The sequence below is a fragment of the Passer montanus genome, unplaced genomic scaffold, assembly GCF_014805655.1.
Source record: "Passer montanus isolate IOZ18808 unplaced genomic scaffold, ASM1480565v1 scaffold10, whole genome shotgun sequence".
Lineage (NCBI taxonomy): Eukaryota > Metazoa > Chordata > Aves > Passeriformes > Passeridae > Passer > Passer montanus.
Window position 1 is genome coordinate 35,607,439 of NW_024356505.1, and position 27,698 is coordinate 35,635,136.

At 39.0% G+C, this 27,698-nt stretch overlaps 1 protein-coding gene across 1 annotated transcript in view; it reads left to right on the forward strand.

The window, feature by feature from the left end:
- Positions 1 to 27,698, forward strand: part of PTPRN2 (protein tyrosine phosphatase receptor type N2) — a 632,217-nt gene that overhangs the window by 565,362 nt on the left and 39,157 nt on the right. Inside the window, exons 15-17 of the mRNA XM_039710389.1 lie at positions 4,480 to 4,627; positions 12,233 to 12,306; positions 20,444 to 20,521. Coding sequence (XP_039566323.1) covers positions 4,480 to 4,627; positions 12,233 to 12,306; positions 20,444 to 20,521 — 300 coding nt within the window. The remainder of the gene's footprint in view (positions 1 to 4,479; positions 4,628 to 12,232; positions 12,307 to 20,443; positions 20,522 to 27,698) is intronic.

Here is a 27,698-nt window from a genome sequence, read left to right on the forward strand (position 1 = left end):
ATCTCTGGGAAAAGCAGCAGCAGTTTGAAAGCAGTGATTCCCACACTGCTGGGTGAACAGTGTGGGTTTGAACAGTCACCATTCACAAGGATTAAGATAATTTCACATCCACATCTTCAGCTGACATTTGAAATTTGATTAGACATGTCAAGATCTGTCAATTTGAGAGCTACACATATTTTCACTGAAAGATGCATCCTCAGTCATGAAAAGGGTTTCTACTCAAGTACCATATTGGAAGTATGTTGTCAAAAATAATTGTGGCAACTGAACATTAGCTAATAAAATAGGCATTTTTAAAACAAATGTCTTGACAGATGCAAGCCATACTCTCTCTGAAAAAAGTGTTGTGTCTCTCCACCCAAGTAACAAGTGATGGAGAAGAGGAAATGGCCTCAGGTTGTGCCAGGGAAGGTTTTGATTAGATATATTAGGGAAAATTTCTTCACTGAAAGGGCTGTCAAGCACTGGAACAGGCTGCCCAGGGCAGTGGTGGGACCACCACTACCCTTGGAGGTATTTAAAAGTCTTATAGATGTGGTACTGAGGAACACGGCTTAGTGGTGGACTTGGCAGTTGATGATCTGAGAGACTTTTTCAACCTAAATGATTCTGTGATTCTATGATTTAAAGATTGACCAGTTAATTAGAATTTAATAGTTATATTTTTAACCTTATTTAGTCATAGAGCATGTGTTAGACACCCTTCTTGATAAAGGAGTAAAGAAAAAAATAAAGAAAACCAAAGATAAAAGAGTAAAGAAAAAATAGAGAAAACCAAAGTAGTTTGGCACCCTGTTGGAACATCAGCTGAGCACACAGGAAGCTCTAACAAAGCCATGTTCCACCAAAGCCAAACCAGGCCCCTGTGCTCTGTCTTTGTGCCTGTGCTCAGCCACATAAAATCTGTCTTAATATGTGCCACTGGCAGTGTCTCTTCAGCCCATTCATTGTCCCTGGGACAGCTTTTCATCCTCTTGCTGAGAGCTCCCCTTTTGCCTTACAACAGGCAGGTCTCACACAGTAATAATGGATTTTATAATACATCCACTCTGTCCTCATTACATCAGCACATCCTCCTTATCCCCACAGCATGTTTGGTAGCAAGAGTATCTCCTCTGTCTAAACAAGAGAAAGTAGGGACTGGGCTACCAATTGTCCTCACAGGTCAGGCCCAGTGGAAGGAAAATTAAGGTTAATGGAATGTAAGGGGCATCAGAAGACCTGTGCAAGCAGATGGTGTTTGTTTAAATAATAGCATATGCATGGGATTACAGGATTTGCCTTGTTGTGCCCATATTGGTGCGGCTAGACCTCTGCTTTTTTCAGCAGGCTTGAGGAGCATTGCAATAACAGTGGTGACAACCTCTATTTGTTTTACCTGCTGCTCTGGGACAAGGACAATCATGTGCGTGTTTGACACGTTGGTAATGAATTTCTTTTGCACCAGGCAAACACTGCAGAATGTCTCATCAAAACATCCTAATTAAGGAGTGGATTTGAGTAGACATACAATCTCTAAAATATCAGAAGTTCCACTCAATTTAATGTACATCCAGCAGCTCCCAAGAGAGTGTTTCAAAATCACTAAGCTTCTGTTTAGCAAAGTGGGGATGAGCGTAGGGGCTCTGAAGGACTGTAAATGAAAGATTACTTAACTCTGAGGGAATTGTCTGGCTCCTGAATGTTTTAAAGCAAACTTCTTTCTCAGTAGCTGTTAAAAATATGTGAAAAGCAAATGTCCATATTGGGCAGAGCCTTCCATGGGTCCATTTAAATAGTCAAACACCTCTTCAAGGTCTGTCAGGAATTGCTCTGTGAATCTGATCCATGTGATGCAGGAATTCAAACTACACAAAAAATGGTTGGTTAAAGTAAAGATTTCAGTGTGTTTTCGTTTGAAAATTCATGTATCTTTACTCTCAAGATTACCTGAAAAATGAAGGTAAAAGTAATAACTTTTAAAGAACATTGAGTTATTTGAAAGTTCATATGCAATAAAAGCAGTCAATTTACCTTAACTGTAAACTTTACCTTAACTGTGACAGATTTGATGATTTAAAAAGGAAATTAAATTTCTTTTTAAAATACAATCCTTGAAGTCATCAGAGAGACGAGCTGGAGTCAACAGAAAGCTCCTTACTACATTCAGTCCTGCCTTAGGAATCAAATGTTCATGGCCCTTTTCCTACAGCTTTGTGGACCTACTGGGATTTTGGAGAGATTCAGTGTTGGCAGATCTGTATATCTGCATAAAATGTCCCTGAAGTCTGTGGGACATTGGTGATGGGCATGTCAAAATGAATCAGATTATAGAACTGTGGTTTAAAATGGGAAGATGCTATGGGCTGGTCCTTGACTGCCTGATCTCTGCTGCATGCTAAACAGCTGCTCTGAAACCAGCAGTCTTGGCTCTGTGGCATTGTAAGATTTTGCTGTTTCTTCCTTTTGCCTCATAAAAATTCTTATATACCAGCAAGTCTGTGCTCTGGAGGGATTATCCTTTTTTTTTTTTTTTTCCCCTATGATTTCAGTATACATATCCAGGCACAGATTTGCTAGGAGAAAAGAACAGGATCTTTATTCTCCCTCCTTTCCCCGGTAGCAACAGCCTTTTGACAAGGGAAAAACAAACTATTAGAGGATGGTTTCCTCCTGTTAACTTGCAAGTTAATGCTGGTGTTACCAGACCCACACCCCGACACACACCGGTGCCACGCTGCTCTCCCACCTCCACGTCTGTCAGGTCACAGCTCTGTCCACTGCAATGCTTCTTCCTTCATTATAGAAAAGAAGCAATCATATAATAGGTGTTTTGATTGTATCTAGGCCACCACTATTTTTTATCTCCTTTAGAAACCTTTCTTCTAATGCAATGTCTTTCTGTGTCCTTAAAGGCATCCCTTCTGAAGCGTCGCTTCTTGAATTGGTTTTTCAGTACCAGGTTTGATTTACAAACCTTGTGTAAAGACAGCGCCCAATAAACCTTGCACCAAACAAAGCTGTGTGTCAGGGGCTCTTTGTCATCAAAAAACTGTTCAAGCTGCAACAGGGAGCTGTATCCTACCCCTGCCCTGCCAGCCAGGTGGGAAGCACAGTGGCACAACAGATTTGCAGAGCTCCTGTTTGGCAGAGGAGAAGCTGCAAGCTTTTTACACCTTCTGTTAAAGCTGTAGAGAGGGCACAAGAGCCTTTCTTCCTTAAAGCACATTTAGGAAGAACAATTCAGCATCAGAAAGATTATCTATGGAAAGGGTTTTCTAAGCAATTAAAGTGCTTTCTATACTTTACAGTGAATCCTTTCTGAGAGCTTTTTCTAGACGAGTTTTGCTACAGACTGGGCTGTATTAGTGAAGATTCCAGCAATAACCACTGTGACTGATGTTTGGGCCAGAAGCTCTACTATTGACCCCAGCCCTGAGCCTGTCTTCTGAACAGTCTGTCCTTTTTAAATCTGTTTAGGAATATTAATTTCAACCTACCTGGTACAGGCAATATGGAGTTTGATTTACAAATATGAACAAGGTGTGATGTGAGATGGTTCTCTTGCTTGTTGTAGAAGCTCTGCAAGATAATGAGCCTGTATAAGCATGTGATCACTTTCTTAATTTTCATGTTAATGGGAAGGGAAGATTTCTGGGTTTCCCCACTCTTCCTCCTTTCTGCTCTTCTCCCCTCACATACTTGGATTATCTTCTGATCCATGGGGTGAAAGAAAAGGGTTTAGGTTTACTTTTCTCAAATCTTTGGAGCAGAATTCCTATCCAGTGTTGGAACTCTAGCCTTGGGAGATCTGCAAAATCTTAAGACCAGCACCAAGATACTTTGAGGCCCATAATTCCTGCCACAGACAGTTTTCTTTGGTGATGCTTTTCCCAATGCAGTTAACTGAATGCAATGTACAATCTTTAACAACATATATTAATATTAATTAACAACACCTCCTCAGTTCAAGACCCTCTGTGCCTGTTCATCTGCAAGATGAGTTTCTGATGACCCAGTGCTTGAGCTACAGCAGTTCAGCCTGGCAATTTTTAAATTATTTTCAATATTTCTGTCACTGATATGACATGCATTTGTGCTTGAACTTTAGTTGTAAAATCCTTTGTTTTGTCAGAAGTTGTTGTTTGTAGTAATTTTTGTCAATGGAACTTTGTTTCTTTTCCATTGCCTGATGAAAGAGACATTTGGGCTTATATTTTCTAGGTACTGAAGAAAAAATAATTTTCTCCTAAAGCTCAGTGACTGGGTGTTTCATACATTTCCTCTCTGTTAGCACTGGTACATTTTATCATTCTCATTTTTTATAGGACAAATAAGCTTGAAGTCAACTCTCTATTAAGTAAATAAATGAACCTTAAAACTGAGCCTCTTTTTTTCCCCAAAGGCTCAGGATTCCCATGCTTTGAGAAACATCTATTAAGCTTAGCTTTCAGCCTAGCCAAGCCATTGCTGAATGCAGTACTCTTTTCATTCCAGTCCTACATGGAAGATCACCTGAAGAACAAGAACCGTCTGGAGAAGGAGTGGGAAGCTCTGTGTGCTTACCAGGCTGAGCCCAACGACAGCAGCGTGGCACAGCAGGAGGAGAATGTCCAGAAGAACCGCTCCCGGGCCGTGGTGCCATGTATGTACACTTCCCTTTGCCTCATGGCATTTTGGTTCTTGATACATTCCCCAATATTCTTTTTGCACAGTGGTGTGAAAGCTGCAGAAAGGCAGTTAAACAATGTGGAGTGGTTTCTGTATGTACTGGAAAGCTGTGGCTATAACTATGGGCTGGGTGGATGTCCTGTTGTCTTATCAGACCCTGTTTGTCTCCTTGTAAATTGTATATATGTTACAAAAATGCACAACTGTGCCACATAACACTGCTGCTGGAGCTCTGCTGTCTCACCAAATTCCATAGCCAGAGTGATTGTCAGTGCTGGAATATACTGTCTGTACAAGAGTGGCATCTGTAGCTATTCAGTAGAAGTCTCTTCTTCTGACCGAGACAAGTTGGTCTCTTGTACATCCAGCAGTAATACCAGCAGTCTATAGGCAGAGCCAGATAATCTGCTTATCAGATACTCAGCTGTACTGAAGGAGCCCCTTTAGGCTTCAGTGGATAAGTTTGAAACTGGCATCTCTCAGCAAGGCTTCTCTAAACACACAAAAATAAAAATAATGAAAAAAAAAAAAGAAACTGATCTTTATATTCCTAGAATCTGCTCTTTCCTGTAAGCAGCCGCCTTTTGAGCTTGAAATAAAAGTAACATAATTTTGCTATGCAAACATATATATATATATATATCATAGATTACATTGGTAATGTATGGACACATATTTCATTAAGCAACCAATGAAACAAAAATGAAACTGAGAATATATGCACAGTCCACAGCAACCAAAACGCTCTCAATCAGCATGCCCACAATCCAGCTGGATAGCTTGGCAAACATATATAGCTGATTTAATTTTTAAAGTACCCTGAAAACATTAATTTTTCCTAAGAGAGTCTTGAGTAAGTAGTATTCCTCCTTTAGAAATGGGGAAATGACAGGTAACACGTTAAGTAAATGTCATAGCCAGATTTAGAGTAAAGATTCTTTGGAAGGACATGGTAATTTAACTGAGCCTATCAGTCCCTGTATATTTGCTTCAGCAGGGTTTGTCTCTTTTTGTTTAGGTAGTGGCTCTTTCTGCAATACTTTTCTACTCAAGAGAGGATTACAGCAACTTAGCAGTATTAATTCTCCTGAGTAAATATGATGCTTTAGACTTTTGGGGCAACAGCAGAGGTTTGCTGACTTCCATGTGTTCTGAGATCAGGCTTGTTGAAAAGTTCTAAAGAAGTCACCATGAAAGTTAAAGTAGTGCAAGTCTTCTGTGCCCTTTTACATCCTGAAAAAAACCAGCACTTAACTGACATGATAGGCAGTGAAAATTTTCCATGAAAATATGTATTGATCCAAGTTAATCTTCCTGCTTGAAGTGTTCCATCAATATGGACTTGCAGTCAGACCGTCTTATTTCAAGTTCCTGCTCATAAATTAAGCTAGACTGGTTTTGGTTGCTGCCATAGAGAGAGCTTGGGAGCTACAGATGTTGCCAGAAATTGGTGCTGGTTATTTGACTCATGTAGAAACTGTGTCTTCATGATTCAATAAGCTATAAGATAGAAAACTTCAGACTAGACTTTTCTACCTCTGAATCCAGAAGTATCATGGCTGTGACAGTGCTAAAGAGCAGGGATTTTTAACTTGGGTGTCTTGGGTGTCACAGAATCATTTGGGTTAGGAAAGACATCTGAGATCATCACGTTCAGTTGTTAACCCAGCACTGCCAGGCCACCACCAAACCACATCTCTGAATAGCACATGTACATGTCTTTTAAATACACTCAGGGACAGTGACAGCTAATCTGTCTCTTTTCATCATATTGTACCTCGTGGGTGTGTCAGCCAGCACTGACCAGCCTTTGTTTCTCTGCCTTTGCTTCTTCCAAGGCATGTTCTTATGCCATTGAAGGTGATTTGGTGAAGGTATTTGGACATGGATGGGGTGACTGCAATTTATCTGAAGTTTTAACTATAAGTGTTTTAGTACATTTTAAAGGGTAAAATGATACATTTACTTTGTTTCTTCAGCGTGGAAACTTCTATTACAAATATTAGTGCACTGGGAATTTTCCTTTTTGACTGAATTGCACAAAATTACCTGCCTTCATTTTCTGAGGTTGCTGTGCACTGATAAACAGCTGTCATGTTATATATGTTTAAACTACTTACTACTTTGTTGGTGGGTGTAAAGTATGGCATAGAGTTTAAACAATATTTAATTTTGATATGGTGATGGTTATTTTAGAATCTAAGATTAGACTGAGATAAGAGGGCCCAGTTTGCCCACTTTTTTTAACTGTGTTAGGCATTAAAACTATAAAAAAACCCATAGATTTGCTTCATAATGTATGAAGAAGCAAACCTGATATGTTTTTGATATTCTACAGAGCTGTTATTTTACATTCAGTGTATTCTCACAGAGTAATGCCTTGTTAGTGTTTCGTTACCCTTTTCATATTCATAATCACCTTGACAAGGTAGAAAAAGATTGCCAATTCACATAGATTTCCTCTTAGAAAGGCTTCAAAGAAGCTTTAACATGTTGTATTTGCTTTGTGTTTTTCTTTCTAAACTAGTCCTGAAGTAATACAATATTATTTTTACTGGTTATATAACTTATCTAATTATTATCACAAGTTTTTCATTGCTTACTCTTGTACCTAACTTTTCTATTTTCTATACTAACAGCTTTTAAAATACTTGATAGCAGAACACCTTGACACTGCACTTAACTTAATTACTAGTTTAAAAAATACTAACAATTCAAGTTACCTGGACCTTCTAGATTAACAAAATGGTATCCTTTTATCAAATCAAGAAGCAGATTGCTATAATTTAGGGCACACAGTGTTTATATTTAGTGCTATAATTTAGTGATGCCTATTTTGTTTATGAATACATGAGCAGCTCAAAAAAAGCTTTCCAATTTTTTTCTCTTTTTGCATCTCTGAAAAATGAAACCGTCTCAACAGAGTCAATACTGTATGTTTTTATTTGTGTACACCATTAATATATGCAGACATTTTAAACGTTTGGCAAACAACTTTTTGCAGTGAACATCTATTAAAAACTGTCCATGCCAGCCATGTCCATGGGTTGTGGTGTATATTTAAGCAAACTGCTTATCTCTGGGCTTTGCCTTTCCTCTAAAGGAGAGCAAAGCATTTAGGGGCAGAACAGGCACCCAGATCTGTCTTGTTTGCCTTAAAGGCACAGCCTGGGGTTGTGCACCAGCAAACCCACTGACCAAAGGAAGCTTCCTCCCAACATACAGCAGCCTACAAATGTACATGCACTCTGCAATGATTGACTTTTTATTGCCTAACTAACCCAATAAAACAAAGCTGAGCAATTCCGCAGCCTGGGAATGAAGGATGTACAGGAGAGATGGAGATGGGAACACCTGAGCAGAGGGTTATGTGCATTATCCATGTTATGAATGCATGTGCAAATAGTGCTCTGAAATGAAGGAACTCCAGCAGTTCTGAGCAAAGTTCCATTTTCTGCAGATCATCTATAGGCAAAACAATGATAATCAGCAAATTATGATTCTTCATAGTCTTCAGGCTGCACCACTTTCATTTCTCAATAGTTCTTCACTTTCTTAATTCAGTGAGTCCTGTGTAGTGCTTTGTATAAAAAAACCTCATCAGTCTAAATCTAGCAGGAAGAAAATTATGATCCAGACAGGATGTGCCAGGTTGATTGCTGTAAGATTTGCCTTATTCTGTGATGCCTGGATTCAGGCAACCCAAATTTGCTCATATTCCTTGTTTTCAACCTTCTGTTTGGTGGTTCTGGTCCTTCAGAAATATCTGATTAAAAGGAAACAAAAGACAGAGGGAAAATATGAGTCTTACTTTTACAAGGTTTCAATCTCCATCTAACAACAAAAATAATCTTCATTAAGTTGCAGGGCCACTGTGAGAGAAGTAAAAGATTGAGATTACTACTGTAGTATTGGTCAATAATAATTATTACTAATTAATTATAATTATTCAGATAATAATTCAGATAGTAATGACATTTTATGCTCAACTAAGTCATTTAAACACAGGAATCCAGTGTTGTTTGAGATGCCTAAAGTACTTAAGGTACCCAGGCAGAACTAGTAGGTATAACAACAGCTCTGTGGGAGACTTGTGACCCTCCTGCCTGCTAGCCCAAGTGTCTTTAGGACTCTCAAATCAGTAGAAACCTACACTGAGGCGTTGAAACCAAGTTTCTGGACATGAGTTTGTGAGACTGTAGATCAGGATGCCTGAATTTAAGTGTCTCCATGTGAGCCAGGTGTCAGAGCCCCTGATAGAGGCAGTGAGGAGCCAGACCCTGCAGTGGCATCAGGAGAGCTGTGCAGTGGCCACAGTTGGTATTTGGTTTACAGTGAAATGAATAGCTTTAGGGTGCCACTGTGTGTCCTGTGTGAGCTCCAGATGCTGGCCTAAAAGGGTAAAAGTATTGGGGTCTTGTGTCCTCTCTCTTTCCCTTGTCCAATGTCTCATCTACCCTACAGTTTCTCAGTCCGTTTCCATGTTTAGCCACCTAAATCAAGCTCCATTTACCACTTCACATGAAGATATCTATGTGTAGACACCAAAACATAGCTTTTTCAGTCTGAAAATTGAGATTTATTTACTGCAAACTCATGTGTGTTTGCTTATATCATGTCCTTGATGCTCTATCCTCTATATTTTATATTTTACATGTATATAAAATCCAACATTGTGCTGTGTTTCTCTGGAGCTCCAGGTTAATATTAACCTTCTTATTTAGGAAGCCTCTCTCTCTGCCACATGTATCCATCTATACATTTTGCTTTCCTTTCAGCTGTGGCTTGGCTGGAGCAATAGCAAATGCAAAGCAGCTCAGCATTCGGCAGCAGCTATTGTAAATACTTAGAATGATGACGAGTTGTAGCTTGGCCAGATTGCAGTAGCTAGTAACAGCATTTGTCTTTTCTCTCACTTCCTTATTACCACCTCTGTCCTCTTTCTTCATTCATCTTTGTTTCTCATTATTTAGATTGAGCTTGTGTATCTTCCTTTTCTGACATACCTTCCTTACTCGTGTTTCCTGCTTTTCCTGCTTCTCACATATTCAATATGCAGTTTGCAAAAAAAAAAGCAATGCTGTACATTCGGCATTTTCCCCATAGTTGCTCATTGTTAACATAACAATCTGGTGTCCATGGTATTCTTTTGGGTTTTTTTTTCTTTTCTTTTTCCCCTGCCTGTTTCAGAAGAGCTATTATGCTAGTTCCTAGAAGCTTTGAGGTGATAACAGGCATAGACAAGCACAATCTGTTCATTGTCAATATGAATGTTTGATGCTGCAACTGCAGCACACATGGGTGCAAACTCTCGATATATGCAGAAAAACATGTACAACCTTTTTTGTACACTTCCTTTTTCTATGAGCAAATACAAAGTCCCAACACCTTTTCACTACCAAACCTAACATGTCTTGCCCTCTGATAAACCCTCCAAGACTGCAAGATAATGACATGGCGCACTAAATCAGAGGATAAAACACTAAATCTGGATATAACACTATGTTTTGAAAGAAATAGATCCATGAATTACTGATCTCACACCTGACTCTTATTGGAGAGTCACCCTGACATCTGTTTGCTAAGTACTGATGAATCACTGTCTGCTCTCTCTCCTTCATCCCTCTGAAAACATTTCACACGTTTCCTTTGGTGATTAGTTCAAACACTTTTGCTATTCAATGAACAAGGCTTATCCTGAGTGCTTGCTTAGCTTAAGGTATGTGAGACCACATTTACTGCATGTAACCTGTGCACCTCCTGCAAAGCCAGAAGCTTCAGAGCTGCAATTCTTCGATCACTCTGTGACATTGCTCATTACAAAACCTCCTATAAAAAATACTGGGTAGCCCAACATCTCAGATGTCAAAAGTTCTTATTTATGTTTTGGATTTTTTTATGCAATGGTGCCAAAGTGGGGTGGAAAAGAATAATGCTCATGAGCATGTTCCTTTTCTTGTCTTCTTCATCCTCAGATCTTAGCAGGGAAAGGAATTTTATGTGAATATTAAAGAATATCTCCTAAGTTATTTGACATGGCTTGTTCATCACTAATCTTATTCCAGGAGAAGACATTGTTGGGTGAGCTTGAGTGACTATAAACAACACTCTTACAAACATCCTTTTGTCTTGCTCATCTGCTGAACTGCCATGGCATTGCTGTTGAATAAACCTAAGCAGAGCCCAAACTCTCTGTCTCTACCTTCCTGTAACGTCCTTAGAATGTTTGATAATTCATTTATTATTCCTCATGATTAAAATAATGATTGGCACTTAACAGCCAACTTGGAATCTCAGTGGAATCTTGAGTGGTATCTCAGGCCACTAGACAATGTCCTCTTTGTCTATTTGAAAAATCAGTGGAAAGATCCTCGATCCCCTCAAAACATCACTGTCTGTGTTCAGCTGTATAGGGGTACAGAAAGGGCAGCTCCACAACCTCTTTCTACCACATACTGTGCAGGGTAGGTTTCTTGAGAAGTGTAAATTGTGCTGGTTATATTTCAGGTACAAGTTGTTTGAGATTCATATGTAGACTTAGACATCTCTAAAATTATCTGAGTGTGGTCTGGGCTTTCTTTCTTTAGTCAGTGGAAAGAAATGGCATTTCTTGAACACAATTTGGCCTGTTTGTGACAGCTAAATCAGGATGAAATGATTCATCATATAGAAACATTTCTCATAACAGAAAGTGAGTCTGGATGATTGGAAGCGATGCAGATATCTGCATTGTCTCTGCCTGAGTACAGACAAATAAAACCCATCCATTATACATGTTCTGATGTAGAAATATTTTTTTAAAGGGACTAGAATTTTGGGTGTACCAGCTTTAAATACAATTGAGCTAGCACCAGTAAAATTACAGGTTAAAAAGTGATGAAATAATTGTGATGAGGGGCAAACAACAGGAGTGAGTCTCCTATGTCCAGAACTGCTGTTTTCTTTACTCGTGTCTGAAGTATAAGATGTCTGTGTGTGCTCCAGTTGTACTATAAGTGAAATTGTTGGCATTTTCTCTCTCCCATGATCATCTCCAGGTCATATTGTCTCCCCATGTCACTAGTGGAGCACCACACAGCACTGGTCTTTGACCAGTTCAGATTAATTTACTGTCCAGCTCTCAGCTGTTCCTCCATGTCCCTGCTGTTCCTATTTTAGAGAAGCCAGGTGGACAAAGTCCCATCAGCTTCCCTCTTCCATGACCCTGCAAGCACAGGAATGTTTGCTATAATGCTGGGGGGGTTTAGTGATTTTAGTGATTTGCCTAGTTTAAATCTTAAACTCCCTGAACAGAAGAGATTCTCTTTTTTCCTATGAAAGGTGTAGCACATCACAGTGCATCTCTTGAAGACAGGCTTTGTGATACTGAGCCTCTGGAATATCCCATAGTTTCATTCCTGAGTCAGGCTGTGGTGCTGTGGCTGTATCAACCCTACACCTGTGTTGGGAGTCAGAAGGAAATATCCTTTCTGATATTTTCCTGTCTTGGAAAGCACATTAATCTGACTTTGAATTATCTAACGTAAAATGGGTAGAATACTAGTATAGAAACTTTCTTCTCTTGTTTTTTCCTTTGCAGATGACCATTCCAGGATATGTCTGAAAGGTGAAAGTAGCCATGACAATTCAGACTACATCAACGCCAGTCCCATTGTAAGTATGGTAACTATGAGAAGTATTCCAAATAATTGATCCTTGCCATTCCTTGTTGTCAAAATAGGGTCACTCCAGGCACCTCACTGCTAATCTCAGGTTGTGGGCACCTGACAACGCTGGTGCTTCAGCCTGTCCTTTCAAATTGAAGAGAAATTTATAAGTATGCAATACCCTTGAAGTTTATTTATTAAAAAAAAAAGTCACTAGATAACCCTCGTTCTACCTTAAACAGTAATACTGTTTTTCTGTACTTGATATTAGATATTATTAACTTACAGGCTATAAAATTCAGTGCTTTACTTTATTGGAGCTTTTCCTTCCCCAAGAGGTAAAAATAGCTTGTTCTTTTTTGCATTGTCCTGCTAACTAGAGTAGGAGGAATGCTTTTTGTAGGCATGGAGAGCTGAGCTCCCCGGACTTCTGAGCTTCTTCTGCATTAGGAAGTGACATTTCCTCTTACCTTTCTTATTCTGTTGACCTAGTGATGCACAGTCCGGTGGTTCTGTAGCTCTCCTGGTTCTTCTCTGAGCTTGCTGTTTTGAAAGCAAGAGCAGGATCCCCCAGCCCCTGTGCATTCATTCCAACTGCAAAGTGGGTCAGTCCAATTTTTGTGTCCAGATACTCCAGTGTTGCCTGGCTGCCATTTCCCATGACTGTCTGAGCTGAATGGGAATCCTTTTCTTGTCCATGAAAGGTGATAGGGAGGAAAGGTCTCTGTTTGCAAACACTAAACAGGTTCAGTAATGCCAGTGGCATTGCCCTGTCATAGCATCCCAATGGAAGTGTCAGGATACCCAAGTGTAGTGGGGAAAAAGGCACTGTGTCCTTGACCTTGTGGGACTGCTGGTATGGTAGTCACTTTTTCTCAGTTTTATTCGCATTAATTAGCCACCAAAAAGTTATTATAGGGAAACTGTGGGAAAGAACTTAGGATGGAGAATAAGATCTCACTGCAGTGGGCTGTATTTGCCATTACTGGCTAATTTTCCTGGGGAGTATCACTCCCCCACTTAAATGACTTTGTGTGGGCAAGGCAGCTGACAATTTGCAACAGCATGAAATTATAGGCTGCTTCCTTCCAATGTTGTTGACAATATTTTTTTTTCTTTAAAAATCCCCAACAGCTACATAAAAAGTGTTCCCTGGTCTTTGTTTCAGCAGAGTTCAAAGCTTCATTTCCTTCAACACATAAAAGTGCTTTATTCAAAGAATTAAAAAACACAGAAGCCAAAAAACACCTTTGGGATGTTTTTGTCTTTGGCTTAGGGTAGAGGGGAAACCAAAGTACCTGCATGTTGAGGGATTGCCAGTTTCCATTTCAGAGGACAAGGGTAGATAGGCACAGATTAGAGCTTTTAGACTGCTTTTAGGTATGTCTCTGACTAGACCAAGCTCTGTCTGGCAGCAGGATCAGGGGATCAGAGTAGGTCGTGTTCCAAGGAATATCCATCCTGCCTGTAAAATCATACACAGAGGTCCAGCTCCAGGGCTTCAGCGCTCTGTCTGTGTCTTCAGGACCCAGCTGGTGAGTTATGTTTGGTCAAGGCTTCATCTGATAGTAGAAACTGAGAGGTTTTGTGGGAAGGGTGGGAGTGGGAGGTGATAACTGGAAGTGAGATATTGTATTCTTGTAGGAGCTTGGTTGTAACTCACATGGCAACAACGTGGTATCAAAGTGGAATTACAGCATCTGTAGACAGTGCTAAGGCGAGTTCAGTGTTGACAGCAGTACAGCTGCTGGGTTTTTACTGAAAAGCTGGTTTTCTGCAAACTGCCCAAAAGTCTGTGTAGACACAGCTTAACTTGTTTTAGAATAGTTCTGGCTGGAGAAGGGGGTAAATTCTTGCATGTGTGTATGTATCTGTTGCAATTGTAGTTTTGGATTATAGTGTAACTGTTTCTTTAATTACACTGAAGAGTAAAGTGTTAGATTAAGTAGTGTTGTAAGTGAAGAAACAGGACTGGGAAATGCCACTGACAAAACTGGGAAGAGATTTGCTTTATCAGGATTCCCAAATCTCATGCAAGCACAGGGTCCCTGCTCCCACAGCTTTAGCTCTTGTGCTTTTACAAAGTGTTGTAATCTTGCCTTTCCATCCAGCTCTTAATAAAGGTCCTTCTGCAGGGTTAGAACATATTTATTTTTTTGTTTTCCCAGACTCAAGAGTTCTGTTCAACACAACAAGCCACACTGATGAACCAAAAATTCTTACGGCTGTCTTTGCATCTCTTACAGAAATACTTCTATGCCCAGAAATAAGTGGGTTCACAAGTGTTTCATTAGATTGGGATTAGTGCCCAGCAACTTGCATAGCCAAGAAAAACTGCCAAGAAAAACATTCAAGTTCCTCTTCTTCCTGGTAGGATAGAGACCCTGTGATAGAGACTGTGGGAGAGAGTGCCATGGCTGACATTTGTGTAGACCTGCTATTCCAAGGAAAGAGATGCTCCAGTTAGTTACATGAGTTTGCTCCACTAAGCCAGTAGTCATTTTGCTGCTTTGAAAGCAATAGATCAAAATGTGTTTCCTGAAGGTGATGCAGTGGGGAGCTGATAGGAGGAAATCCCTACTTTGCAATCCCATGGTCTGGAAGGATTCCCTGCAAACTGCTGAATTTTGAGCCAAATTAAATATCTTCAGATTAGTGTAAACATATTTGTTAATCTGGTGTAGTTTTTATATAATGAGGTTGAATACAGAAGGGGGCAGAGATATTCAGTCTCTATTCTCCCCAGTTCAAATGCCTACTGCAATACTGAATTGGGCACTCGATTCTGCAATATTTACTGTGTTTATACAGCTAGTAAAGCATAAGTTGGACATTTGTGCTATTTCTACTGCTGTTTACTTGAGATCTTTTCTGGTAGCAGGCACACACTGTCCATGAAAGCACACAGTGGATGTGGAGTATCAGTATAACTGCTTTCACTCACTCTTGCAAAAATCCTACCATTTCTTTCCTTCAGACTGTTTCAACTTAAATAACCTCAGTAATTATCCTGTCAATACAGGGATGCTCCTGGTGCATTTGCTCCTTGCAGAGCCTGGGTGAGGAGTGAGAACTGTTGTGAAATGGGCATGGATAGCTCAGGATCAGTACGGGATGAACTGACGGGAAGAGGCTTTTTCCTCCCTGTGTGCAGGAAGAGTGTAAAATAAAGTAATTCTATTTGAGCTTCAGAGAGGGAAGCTGCCAGACCCATACATGTTGCTGGGTATCTCCAGCTTCTGGGTCACTGGTCCAATCTCCAGCTGGGGCTCATTCAACCTTCACTGAAGTCTAAATGAGTGCAGCAGCACACCGTAAAAAAATCCCCGTGCTAGACAATGAGCTGGCCACCTGCCCACATGTTTCCTCCTTTTTAAAAAATGCTGCCCTGCCTCAATACCTCAATACTTCACAGTAGGATGTGAAAACTGGGGTTATATTGGTGGCCTCAGTGCAGCTGGGAATGGGTGAAGAGAATCAGGAAAGATTTAGTCCAAGTTCTTCCCATATGTCTTTTATTTCACTGTAGCATGAGGCCAGGCAAAATGAGTCCTTAGGATAAATTTGCAGGGTAAAAGTGAGGTAGAAATCTGTTTTCCTCCTCTCTGAAATAACATAAAGTACTATGATAATAACTCTGGTATCAGCAGCTGAATGAAAGGCTTGCAATTACAGCACAAGGAGACCCTGACTGTGCAGAATAAAACTGTGATAATTACTTCTGTCATATTTGTACTTAGTCCTCATTAAATTTCAGGAAAATCATCCAGTAGTAAATAATGTGCAATCTTTGCTTTTAAATCAGAGGTCATGAAAGTAAATGGGAAATTCTGTTTTTCCTCATAGGGTGTCTGAGAGAGAAAAAATCCCATCAACTACATTTAAAAACTCAGTTTGCTTATTATTGAAGACACCAGACTGAGGAATGTCATTAGCATGACAGTTTGTTCAAATACAGCATACAAATTTCATCAGCAAGAATAGACTCTGAAATTCATAATGGCATAGGCAACCAGATTTTCTTCTTTCATTCCATTAGGGGCTTAAAAGGAAGGATTTAAAAAATTGTTTTAAATTTTAATTCAAACATGAAGATGAGGACTAGTCTACCTTTTTAATTTTAATGGTGAGATGAATGATTACAAAGTTCATCTGCATTTGCTGGATATGCTTTCTTTTGCAAAAACAAACACACTTCTGCTTTAAAGACTGTCTACTTCATGTAATAAATATATGCATGGAAGTAGATTTTCTTGGTGTTGTAAACACATTAAGTATGGAAACCACACAGAAGCTTGAATCCATACAAATTTTTAAGGTGTTAATCAGATTTCAACTTCCTTTCCGTTATATTTCGTCTACACTGGATTTCATTCTGATCTCATGATTCAGGAATATTTCAGATGGACTCAGAGGCTTTAAATGAAGGTAAATATGGTGTCACTGAGACCACATCTCACCCAGCATCCTTCTCTGTGAAAAGTAAAGATCTGACAAGCTGAAAGGGAAGGTAAAGGGAAGGAATTCATCAGTATTATCATTTACATTAAATTTCAGAATGGTCATTGATACCTATTGACACTTTTACTTCAGTTTGCAGTTTTACAAGACAGCTTAACAAGAATCTACATGTACCACTTTCAAGGATTTCCTTCCACAATGTATTGATTTTTCTGTATTTCATCAGCATTATCAGTGAAATCGTGCAGCAGCACAATCTCTATCAAAAATTCAACAAAATTCAGCATTCTTCAGGCAATTCTTGCAAAGTCTTAGAATAAGGCAGCTGGATAATAAAACTCTTGAGGGAAGAACCAGCTTTTATTCTGCAGTAATGCAAAAGTGGAATCCTGGTCTGATATTAACAAGATGCAACCAGTTGTGATAATGTTCTCCATATATTTTCCTACTTTATGGTACTGTAAGTTAGCTTAAACTACAAAGACCTGTAGGAAAACACAAGTTGTGCCACTAAAGTTTTCTCTAGATTTTATTTTCCAAGAAGAAATCTCAGTGCTCCTCGTTTTTCTTTTCATTTGCTTTTGATACTGGTAATGATGGAAATCAGCACAATCAATTGCATGGCCAGTTATAGTAATCCTTGACCCCTAAAGTAAAATCATGGAAAAATAGATTGAAACATTATCACCAGACTTGCCTTTGCTGTACTGCAGCAGACAATGAGAATTCCACCACAGCAGAACAGTTGTAATAATTGTAGGTTTTTCTTTCCAACAATGGCTGTTCGATCTCATTCTGATGTAAGTCTTGTGAACTTGGTGCTTTGATGGGGAAATAGAGGGAAAAATAATGTTCTTTTTGAACAACTACTATTAAGGTGATTTCTGAAGGTTGTTCTGATGTAAAATGTTAGCAAACAATCAATTTTTGTTTTAATACTTGATTGTATGGAGTCTGGAGTTCTCCATTCTTCTCTGGTGAATACATTTTCTATTTTATTTTCATGAAGTGAGAAATCTGAGGGATCCTTGAAAGAAGATAATGACTACTGACATTAAAAAAAAAGCCTTTTACTTGATCCTTGATTAGTTAGTTTAAAACCCATTACTGACTTTATTTCTTTATTCAAACTTCTGTTAACTTTGATAAATTAAGATGCCCTTGGTGTTCTTGCTGACCTTGACAGAATAAAAAAGAACAAAGCAAAAACATTCAAGAACTGTCCCTTGCCATCACCTACTCATATTAAATTGAATGTGACCAGACTAGGGATTTTTCACACTTTTCTTGAAATACATGGTCTTTTAAACAGTGCATGTAATACAAAATTGATGAAACCAGGAATTTCATTTAATTAGTTTAAACTTTGCTCTTATTTTTGTTCAGTTAAAGATCATTTAATAGTGTGATAGCATTTTCTGCCATTTTCTATTTGCTTCAAGCAAGAAGAGTTTCTGCTCATAATTGTTTTTTGTGCAACACAATGTGCTTGGAATATAATAATTGTAATTGTCTTTTGAATTATTGTTAAACTGCTGATATACTTCACCACTCTGTGCTTATTGTAATGTTTGCCACGTTCCAACAGCACCTTTGTGACAGAGGTTGATTAATGCTGAAATTCCAAGATTGGCCTATTCCTGATTTATCAGCTGAATGTTGAGATGTATTTCCTCCATGACAGCAATATTTGCATCATCCTTGATTTCTTCTGCCTTTGTTTTCTGGCATGTCTACATTAAAAAATAGTAATAATAATTTAGGAGGAATTCAAAGTGAACTATATTTTTTCTAAAGTTTACTGTTGGTTACATTTCTGAGCCAAACTCTAACCTGTAGAGAAGTGACATCATTTTTGAGTGGATGCAGCCCACAACAATTTCCACTGGGAGTAGCACATCCTCCTTGGTGTAGCTCAATTTTTCCAAGTTAAGATTTTTAGTTCCAGCATAGGAAATCATTTCACCACAAATTTAAATCTTCTAGATCTTTAGGATTCAAAACAAAACAACAGCAAATCCTTTAAACTGTAATGGAGAATAAAAAAACCTTTGCTTTTAAGCTTGACTTTGCTCAGTCATATTTGCTGTTGTTTTCAGCAGTGTTTGGTTCAGTGTCTCAATTCCTACAAAACAAAACAAAGCAAAACAAAACAAAAAAGTTGCCCCTTTTGAAATTTTTCCTAAGGGCTTTTTTGTTAATACTGATTTCTGAAGAAAGCTAGTTTTCCTTGGTCTCAAAATACCCACAGTAATAAATGTCCTGCTATCAGAATTGCTTTTGTCAAAAGGCAAAGAAAGCAAGGTTGAAATTTCTTGTGAGCAATTGCTTGTTGGGAAGATTTATTTGCTGATAAGAGAAGCATCCCAATGAAACTTGGAAAAAAATGATGCTATTATAGACATCCTGGTCAAGTTTTTTTCTAACTATGGGTGGTGAATCAGAAGTAAGCTTTTAGTCTAAATGGATTCAGTGACTTTTACCTGTGCTGTGTTGTCATGGAGAATTTGAATATTAAGTCCAGCTTAATTATACATCAGAAAATTAGAAGCATAAAAGTGTTCCCTTCCTTTTTGCAACATTCATCATATTGTTGTTCTGTTAGAATAGCTTACATCTGTTCTTTTATGGTTCTTCCCTCTTTTATGTTGCACATAATTATGAGGTGCCTTTTTTACGCTGACATGTACCATCACTGAAGATTTTGATAGGCTATGAATAAATTCAGGAGATGCCTGTTAATGCAAATGTGACTCACATTCATTCTTATTCAGATCTTTACTTATAGGATAGAACTGTGTATGGAGACAAATTCTGCCTTCAGCTACATGGGTATAAGTTAACTCTCACCGACTTCTGTGTCACTGAGTCACACCCACACATCTCAGAGCTGAAATGGGTCTCTTTTCTTTATGTTCAAAGTTTTGTCCTGCCCAGTTCAGGGTTAGAATGAGTTTGTTTGTTTTTTAATCCTATCAGCAGATCTTCTTTTTCAGCAGAATGGATCCTAAGATTTAGAACCAGGAAAACCACCCATCAGTTTGAAAACATTCATTGTAACACACTAATCCTATTTACTACTGATGGCTTTGTTTCTTAGATTCTTTATTTTTTCTGCTCAGTGAATTTTCTGCTCCTTGAATTAAATGTAATAATTAAGGTCCTTAAGCAGAACTTCCTCCATTGAGGCCAAATCCATGCATTTAGATAAATCAGCTAACCAGAAAAAGCCAGAAACTGAATTTGTTCTCCATTTTTGCTGGTTTTTAGTTACATGTGCCCTTGACTGGCATGGTGGAAATGGAGAACATATTTACATGTGTGGAGCATTCTTAACATTCAGTGTAGAAAAATGTTTCAAAAGGCTTCTAGGTTGCTATGAAACCATGAGTACTGATCTCAAATAAATGCCTTTGTCAGCCACCATAAATGATCTTTCCCTGCATATTGAGGACATGGGACATTGCTCATCACGTGTGTCTGGTGTCATCAGTCTTTTGGGGGAGAACTTCTCCTCTGAGCTTACAAATAGAAATAAAACACTTTTCTTGCTAATAAAGGGTGGAGGGACAGGACAGTCCTTTAGGAAGTCCCTTGTTCTGCCCTTGCATACTTTCTGTCTCTAACACTGCAAGGGATTTCCTTTAAATAAATCCAGTCTCTGTTCTTCTTCCTTATTCCAGATGGACCATGACCCCCGAAACCCTGCCTATATTGCCACCCAGGGACCCCTCCCTGCTACTGTTGCTGACTTCTGGCAGGTAAGTTAAACATCTCTTTGAAAACTGAATTTATGTCACAAGTTTTCCTGTGCCTCTTGAAATGTAATTTGTGTAAAAGTATGTTGTGCTTGAGTCACTCTAGGTGGAATAACCTTAATTCAAATGCCTTTTTAAAATGTAGTACATGGATATTCAAGCCATTTATGTGTAATACAAGCCCTGCTAAGGAATAGTTTATCTGAAAATTATACTGAGAACCTCTGGGCAAAGTATTCATATTTTAGTGCCTGGTCTCTGTAACTAAATTACTGCCAAGGATTCAGTGATTTTCAGAGGACCTGAAGAGTGTAGCCAGAATTCATTGTCATTCTCCAGATCAGAAAGGACCCAACACCCAGTGCCATGAATTTTCCATTGAAATCTATTCCATACATGTCCCAGTTCTCCAATATGCTTAAATTCTTATGCATTTCCCCTGCCACAGGCAGTTAGGACCTAGCTGCATAAATTTAAGTAGAGGCAGAATTCTTTGCAGGATTGGGACTAAATGGAATAGTTATTGATGCACAATCAGGAGCTTAACTTTGCATGCAGGTGTTTTAGTGCTGGTGCAGCTCTCAGGTTTGGATCAGCACGCATTGCCAGGGTGGATGTGTGTGATGGTGTGATGGATAGGAGTGTTAGATATTCCTTTGAAAGTGCAGAACTGTGTTTGAAAGTTTACAGAAGCTGCCTGGGGAGGAGGCCAACTGGGGCCTGTTATCAACATGAACATATGCTTTTATTTTTTGTTTTTCATTATGAATTTAGAAGTTTTTGTTCTGAAGAGACTGTCTGTGTGACAGTTTCAGAAGTGTCATTGTATTTTAGGAGCTTGCATCTGTTGAAATCATCTCTTCATCTGTATCACTTGACCTATCCTTAGAAAGTAATAACTGATCCCTATTGAAGACTCTTTTCATGTCACGATTTTTCTGATGAGTAATCAGGACATTTTCAAAAAAGTTGTTGAATTTTGGGTGCGTGGATATTGAAGTCCAAGATATTTTGGGACTGTTTTCTAGAAGGGCAGAGCAAATGCTTTCTCCTTGAAGTCAGGTGAGCTTTTAGTCTGGCTTAAATTTTCAAGTAGCTTGTGATTTTGGTGTCTTCTGTTTGATAATTATCTAGAATTGAGAAGACTGATCTTTTTTGCTTGGCACATGGGTTCATTCTAACAGGCATGATATTTGAAAATGTATTTGTTAAGCTATACATGCAAAATCAAATAGTATATTAGCTATTCTTTAATGGCATTTTATGATTTCTATGGCCCAGGTTTTTAATTGTTAATTTATCATATTTGTACATCTACATTGTGTGTACTTTGACCTGTAAATGCCCATTTACAGGTCAATGTTGAAGAATATATGTTCTCGTTTTTAAATATGGCATTTAAGAAGGCCACTTTGAGTAAGCATTGAAGAAATCAGAATTAATCATACGAGCATAGTGTGAAGGATATCTTTTGTTCTTCTCCCACATCAGTTTGAAAAGTTTGGCACCCTGTTTGCACGGTCACAGAGACTACAACTTTGTTTCTTTGTTCTGTGGCGCAATCTTCTTCATTCTTCTTCATACTTATAAGACCTCTACTTTCTTTCTTCATGCTGTGTGGTGTGGAAGAGTCTTCACTTTCTTTCTGTTCTTTTTGCTATTTCTCTTCCAGTAATCCATCAGTGAAAGTTCCCTCCAGCTCCCCACCAGATTTGCTGTAAACATCTCCTCAGAAGCTGTTTGGGAGCCGTGGTTCAGCTTTGGTTTGAGTGTGGCTGTGTGCATTTCTGATGTGATGCTCTTTTACTATTTCTTCTGTTAGGTTCCATAGAAAAGGTGGTTTTTGACATTTATTTTGATATCTGTCACTTCAACATAACAATCTACCTATGCCAGTGTCCTGGTTTGGTCCATGACCCACTTTTCTTAAACTTCCTGCAGATCACAAAGCAATGTGCCAGTTGTCCCAGACCTTTTACACAGCCCAGGTTATCAACCACATGTAATAAACAGGCCAAGAGAGATGAGGTGCTTGCAGAACACTGATCCACCACCACAGAAATGAAGAAGATCCAGTGTACAAGTCAAAAGCCATGGCTTGAACATGTTGCAATTCATGCCCTGTTGCAGGAGAAAAGTTCATTTTGATTTTCATCTAATTGTGCCTATTTTAATGTAAAGCATAGGAAATCTGAACTTGCTATGGAAAATAATCTTAACTCCTCTCAGGGCACAATCATTTGATATTTACTTGGATACAGTTTTCTGTAGTTTATGGTGCCTCCATGATGCTGCCACCAGGGATTGTTTAATGATTCAATTATTCATTCCTGATACATCTTCTCAGTGGTTCTCCTCCCTCTCCCTCCTCCACTTAATGCCAGCTGTTGCAGAGTTGCATTGCTATTTTCCCCCTTTTGTGCTCAGTGAAGCAGTTTTCTGACTGATAGTGAGAAGAGTGACTGACTCCAGAGAGATCTGGGACTGTTCTGCTGTTCCTTGTCTAAATGCACAATGTCATGCTTTAGGAAGTCCAACAGAAACTCTTGGAGCTTGACATCACCTTCCATGGCAATATTTACGGGATATATTGCTTCCCATTTTTGCAGAGATTTGGCTGCTGAGATTCCCATCAGTCAGGGTGTACAGTGGGCATCAGCCACGTCGTTGTGTCTTGGCTGAAAGGTTGCCCCAGCAAGAACCTGTTGTCATTGTTGTAATTGTTTCTACTCCTGAAGGATTTTCAAGCTGATTTCTAGAAAACTCTTGTCTACAGAGCATTTGTTTTACTTGAAAGTGTAAGGCAGCTTTCTTGGCATTCACAACACAGCTGATATCCACAATGAAATCCAAACTGCTTCTGATCTGTGCTGTCTGCATTTCACGCTCTTATTCCAGATCTAGTTTCTAAACCAGCTTTCTCTTAAGCTTTCATTATATCCTCCCACCAGTCAGTGACTACCTCTACAGTAGCAAGTAGTCTGGCCTGCTATGAATGGATTTGTGGAATGTCACAATACTTTGTAGGTTTTACCAAACAGATAATTTAGTTTTGGGCAATCTTTTTTTCTAGTTTTACTGGCAGGCCCCTCTAAAACCTGTTATGTTGATCCAGTGCCCAGTATTTTAGTGCAAGTGCTGTTAGACACTTAGCAAACAAATTCCCATTTACTGTATTCAAGTTGCCCAGATCCAAGCAAAGATCATAGTTAGCTCAGTGCCTTTGCTTTCTCAAACTAGGCAGAGCTTTTTCGCACAACATTGATGGTGCTTGATCCAGGCTCATGCAGTTTAGCATTCCTAGTACAGGTTAGGTCTTAAGCTGCACCAAGAGAAAAATACAGGTTGGATATTAGGAAAAGGTTTTTTTACAGAAAGGATGATAAAGTTCTGGAATGGCCTGCCCGAGGAGGTGGTGGAGTCACTATCCCTGGATGTGTTTAAGAAAAGCCTGGATGTGGCACTGCAGTGCCATGGTTTAGTTGAGGTGTTGGGGCTGGGCTGGACTCGATGATCTTGAAGGTCTCTTCCAACCCAGTGATTCTGTGTGATCCAAGCCTAGTACCACTATGGGATTGAGAAGCACCAGTTCCACTGATCTCACTAGTGACCACTTCTTGGATGTCTTTGGTAGGGTGGAGAAGAGCAGGTATCATTCTTCAGTACCATTTAACTTGAGCCACAGAGTTGGCCATCAGCCTCAGAATTTTCTGTAAAACTTTCTATTCATTTGGGTTTCCAAGTTGACCTGAGAGATCAGCTTGATGGAAGTTTTTCTTTCAAAGGCACAATGTTTGAGCTGGAGATGGTCCAAATGCCTGTATATTGGTTATTTTCAAATGGTGTTTGAATTTGTTACAAGAAAAATAATGATAAAAAGGCAATAGTCTTACACTGACTTTTCTAATGGCAAAAATCCTCCATGGTTATCTGTGTCCCTCCAGTTTACTTCTCCAGCTCCTTAGATTCTTGGCATAGCTTCCCCAAGTCAGCAAGTGCCAAGTTAGTTCCAACTTTCCTGGCTTACCTGTTTCTTTGAAAACTTCCTAGCCTGCAGGAGTTGTGTTGTCAGTCATCTCATTGATCTGTTTTGCCACAGGGCTTCTTAATCTGTCTGGATGCTCTGTGTTTGCAGCTCAAGCAGAGATTTCATCTCTACCCGCTTGTCATCTCTTGGACCACTCTGGAAATTTTCCAGCCACTACTTTAATTAATTTTGAAAAGCCTCCAGCTGATTTAAGTCTTCTTTTAATTTTATCTGGTCTTGTTTTCATCTTTTACCAATTACTATTTTTGAGAAATACATCCTGCATTGATTCTATTCTTGTTCAGTGGGAATTCCACCTCACGATTCCCTTTCTCGAAAACTGGATGACTGTCCTCACATGGTATTAATCCATTTTTACCTGAGTGGTTAAACAATTTGTCAGGTCTGTGGGTTGTTTTCTTCTCAGCTGGACAGAAAATTCATCCTCAGAACAAGGTTTTGCTTTGATAGAGTTCCATTTTATTTACAAAGAAAGAACAGAGTTTTATTTCCTTGAACAAAGACAGAATCAAATAACAGTCAATAACTTCTATTTTCCAAACCTCATTCACCCAGTGTTTTACCCCCAACCTCTCTTTCAGCTTTTCTTTTACCAGGATCACAATGCTAGTTTGTTGAGCTGTGCTGGTGGTTTCTTTATTCCTTTTACACATTTATGCTGCTTATCAGGATTAATAATCTTGCCTTGATTAATGCTTTCTCTCTGCATTAAGCATATCAGTTTCTAGAGAAACTCACGGGTCCATATGCTTCATGTTTCTCTTGTTTTTGATGATAACTTCTGTAATTTCAGTTATCAGGCTTCATAAAAGAGTTTGCTTGTTTCTTACATTTATCTTGAATGAAAGGTGATGATTTTGTCCAGCAGCTTCAGTGAGATTTCACTCAGCTCTTTCACATAGCGCTATTAAAATTCAACATCTCTTTGAACATAATTCAAAAGAAAGAGGATGTAGAACATTTCTGATCTATAACAAGTTTTCGCAGCAGGAGTTCCATGTTGTGAATAATTCTGGAGGCATAAAATTTTATTATTTTCAGTATGTGCTGGGTTATAATTCCACAAAATATTTGACATGAAGTACATGTCTTAACTTGCAAAGTACTCCAAGAAGCAAGGAATGATAGTATGCAAGAAACTATTTCTAAGAGTTAGGATACTTAGAACCAACTGTCCTTTCACTGAAAAATTGTTCTTAATTATTCTGGTTTTATAAATTATATGTCTGCTAAGGTTCATCATCTCCAAATGGACATTTCTGTAGGAGGCCATAAATTTTCCCACTGAAAAATACCCCATATAATGTCTTTCTTTCATAAATCTACCCACATTTGCCCTTCTTTCCCCTCCTTCTTTTTGGAGGGAAGTGTGTTTTTATAATTTTTTATTTTACCACATTAGGTAAATTTTATTTTACCACATTAGGGGGAGGGAACAAGCACTTCCTGCCATGCTTTAGTTGCCTTGGAAAATGAAATAATATGTAATATATATACTTCTGTAAGCATTTTTTGTGCTCCTGTGATGTTCTTCCTCCATGAAGAGCATAATTAATCATTATCTGAACATTATAGAAGTTCTGTAGAAGGGGTAGAGAAATATGTTTTTCCTCATTTTGCAAATGCTGGGTAAGGTACAGTGCATCTATAGCAGTAAGTCATGAGTAGATTAAATACAGTCCACATTTGTAGTGGGCACACTCATGGTTTAGACCAGAAAACTCCACGGATTTTGCCTAAACAGATCTGTAGCTCAGTCTAAATAGATCCCTCAGTGCCTCAGTCTGGCAAGGATGACACAGCAGACACACTCATGAGCAGCACCAAGTCAGACAGGAGGGGAAAAGCAGACTTCAAGTGCTGCCCCTTTGTGGTTGGGATGCTCCTCTAGGAAGCAAGGAAAAGCTTCATCATCCTACACATTCTGAGTCAAACACATGCTTTTCCTTACCCCATCTTGCCTCCACTACTTGTCAGTACATGAAATAGTCTTGAAACTGGAAATGCTCTTCAGCCTTGTTAATGCTGCTTGTCTCTTGCTGATAAAGAGAGACCACACTGGAGTGGAGATTTGCACTGGTGTGGCTGTAGTGAAACCTCATCTCTGTTCCCTTGATTATTTTTGACTTGTATTGCCAGACTGTTAAATGTAAAGGGCTGAAGGGGTCTCAAGAGTAAAGTCCATAGCCCTAACAGGAGCCAGGCAGTTGAACTGCCATTTGCTTTTGTTGCCCCAGTCTTGCATTTCTTAATCTAAAACTACTTTTACTTTTCTCTACCCCTGTTCAGGAGTAAGTTATCGGCATCAGTCAGAAAAATTGACTGTTAGTTTCCTCCCAGATCACAATGGCATATTAAGAATTGATTCCTGAATCAGAGTCTTGAGGACATGATAAATCTTTGCATGTTTAATCAGCAACACTTGCTTCTCTCTTCCAGTTTTGGAATTCAACAAAAGAAACACAAAATACTGTCAGTTTACTGTTTCCTTTATAAAAGGGATTAGTCATCAGTAGTCTCCAAGGGCAAATCCCAGTAGCAGGAGACCATGTCCCCATAGCTGAATGAGTCTTCCAGCAAAATCAGTGTTCCAAGCCCATGGGCTGAGTAGGAACAACTGTACCAAACCCTTGTCTACTCTCAGTGCTGGCTTCTGTGCTCCCAGTTCAGCACGTTTTGTGAGTGCTGAAATTAATTTACAGGCTAAATTATTCTTCTGCATTTTGTTCTGTGCAGACACAGTGCTTTCAAGCAGTTGTGATTCCCAAGTTTTATTTTCTTTGCTGGGAATGGGACTTCCTGCATGTCTAATCAGTTCTCACCTTCAGAACGAAGAGCAGATGAAAACCAACAGAAAGCAATTCGATGTATAAAATATGCATATTTTAATTTAATAAAGGAAAAACAGCAAGGGAGACATAGGCACAGAACAGTAGCCCCTAGAGCTCTAGTAACTTGTCAAGCCATGAGAAATAAATACAGCATTAGAAATTCCATAAGCGTTCAGTGAAGGAGTCTGCTTTTACCACACTCCCTCTAATTATGGCTCTGGTTGAGGAAGGTACTTAGAAATGGTCCCTTAAAATTTGTAGCCCTTTATTGTTTAGTTTCCACATTTTCAATACTAAAGGA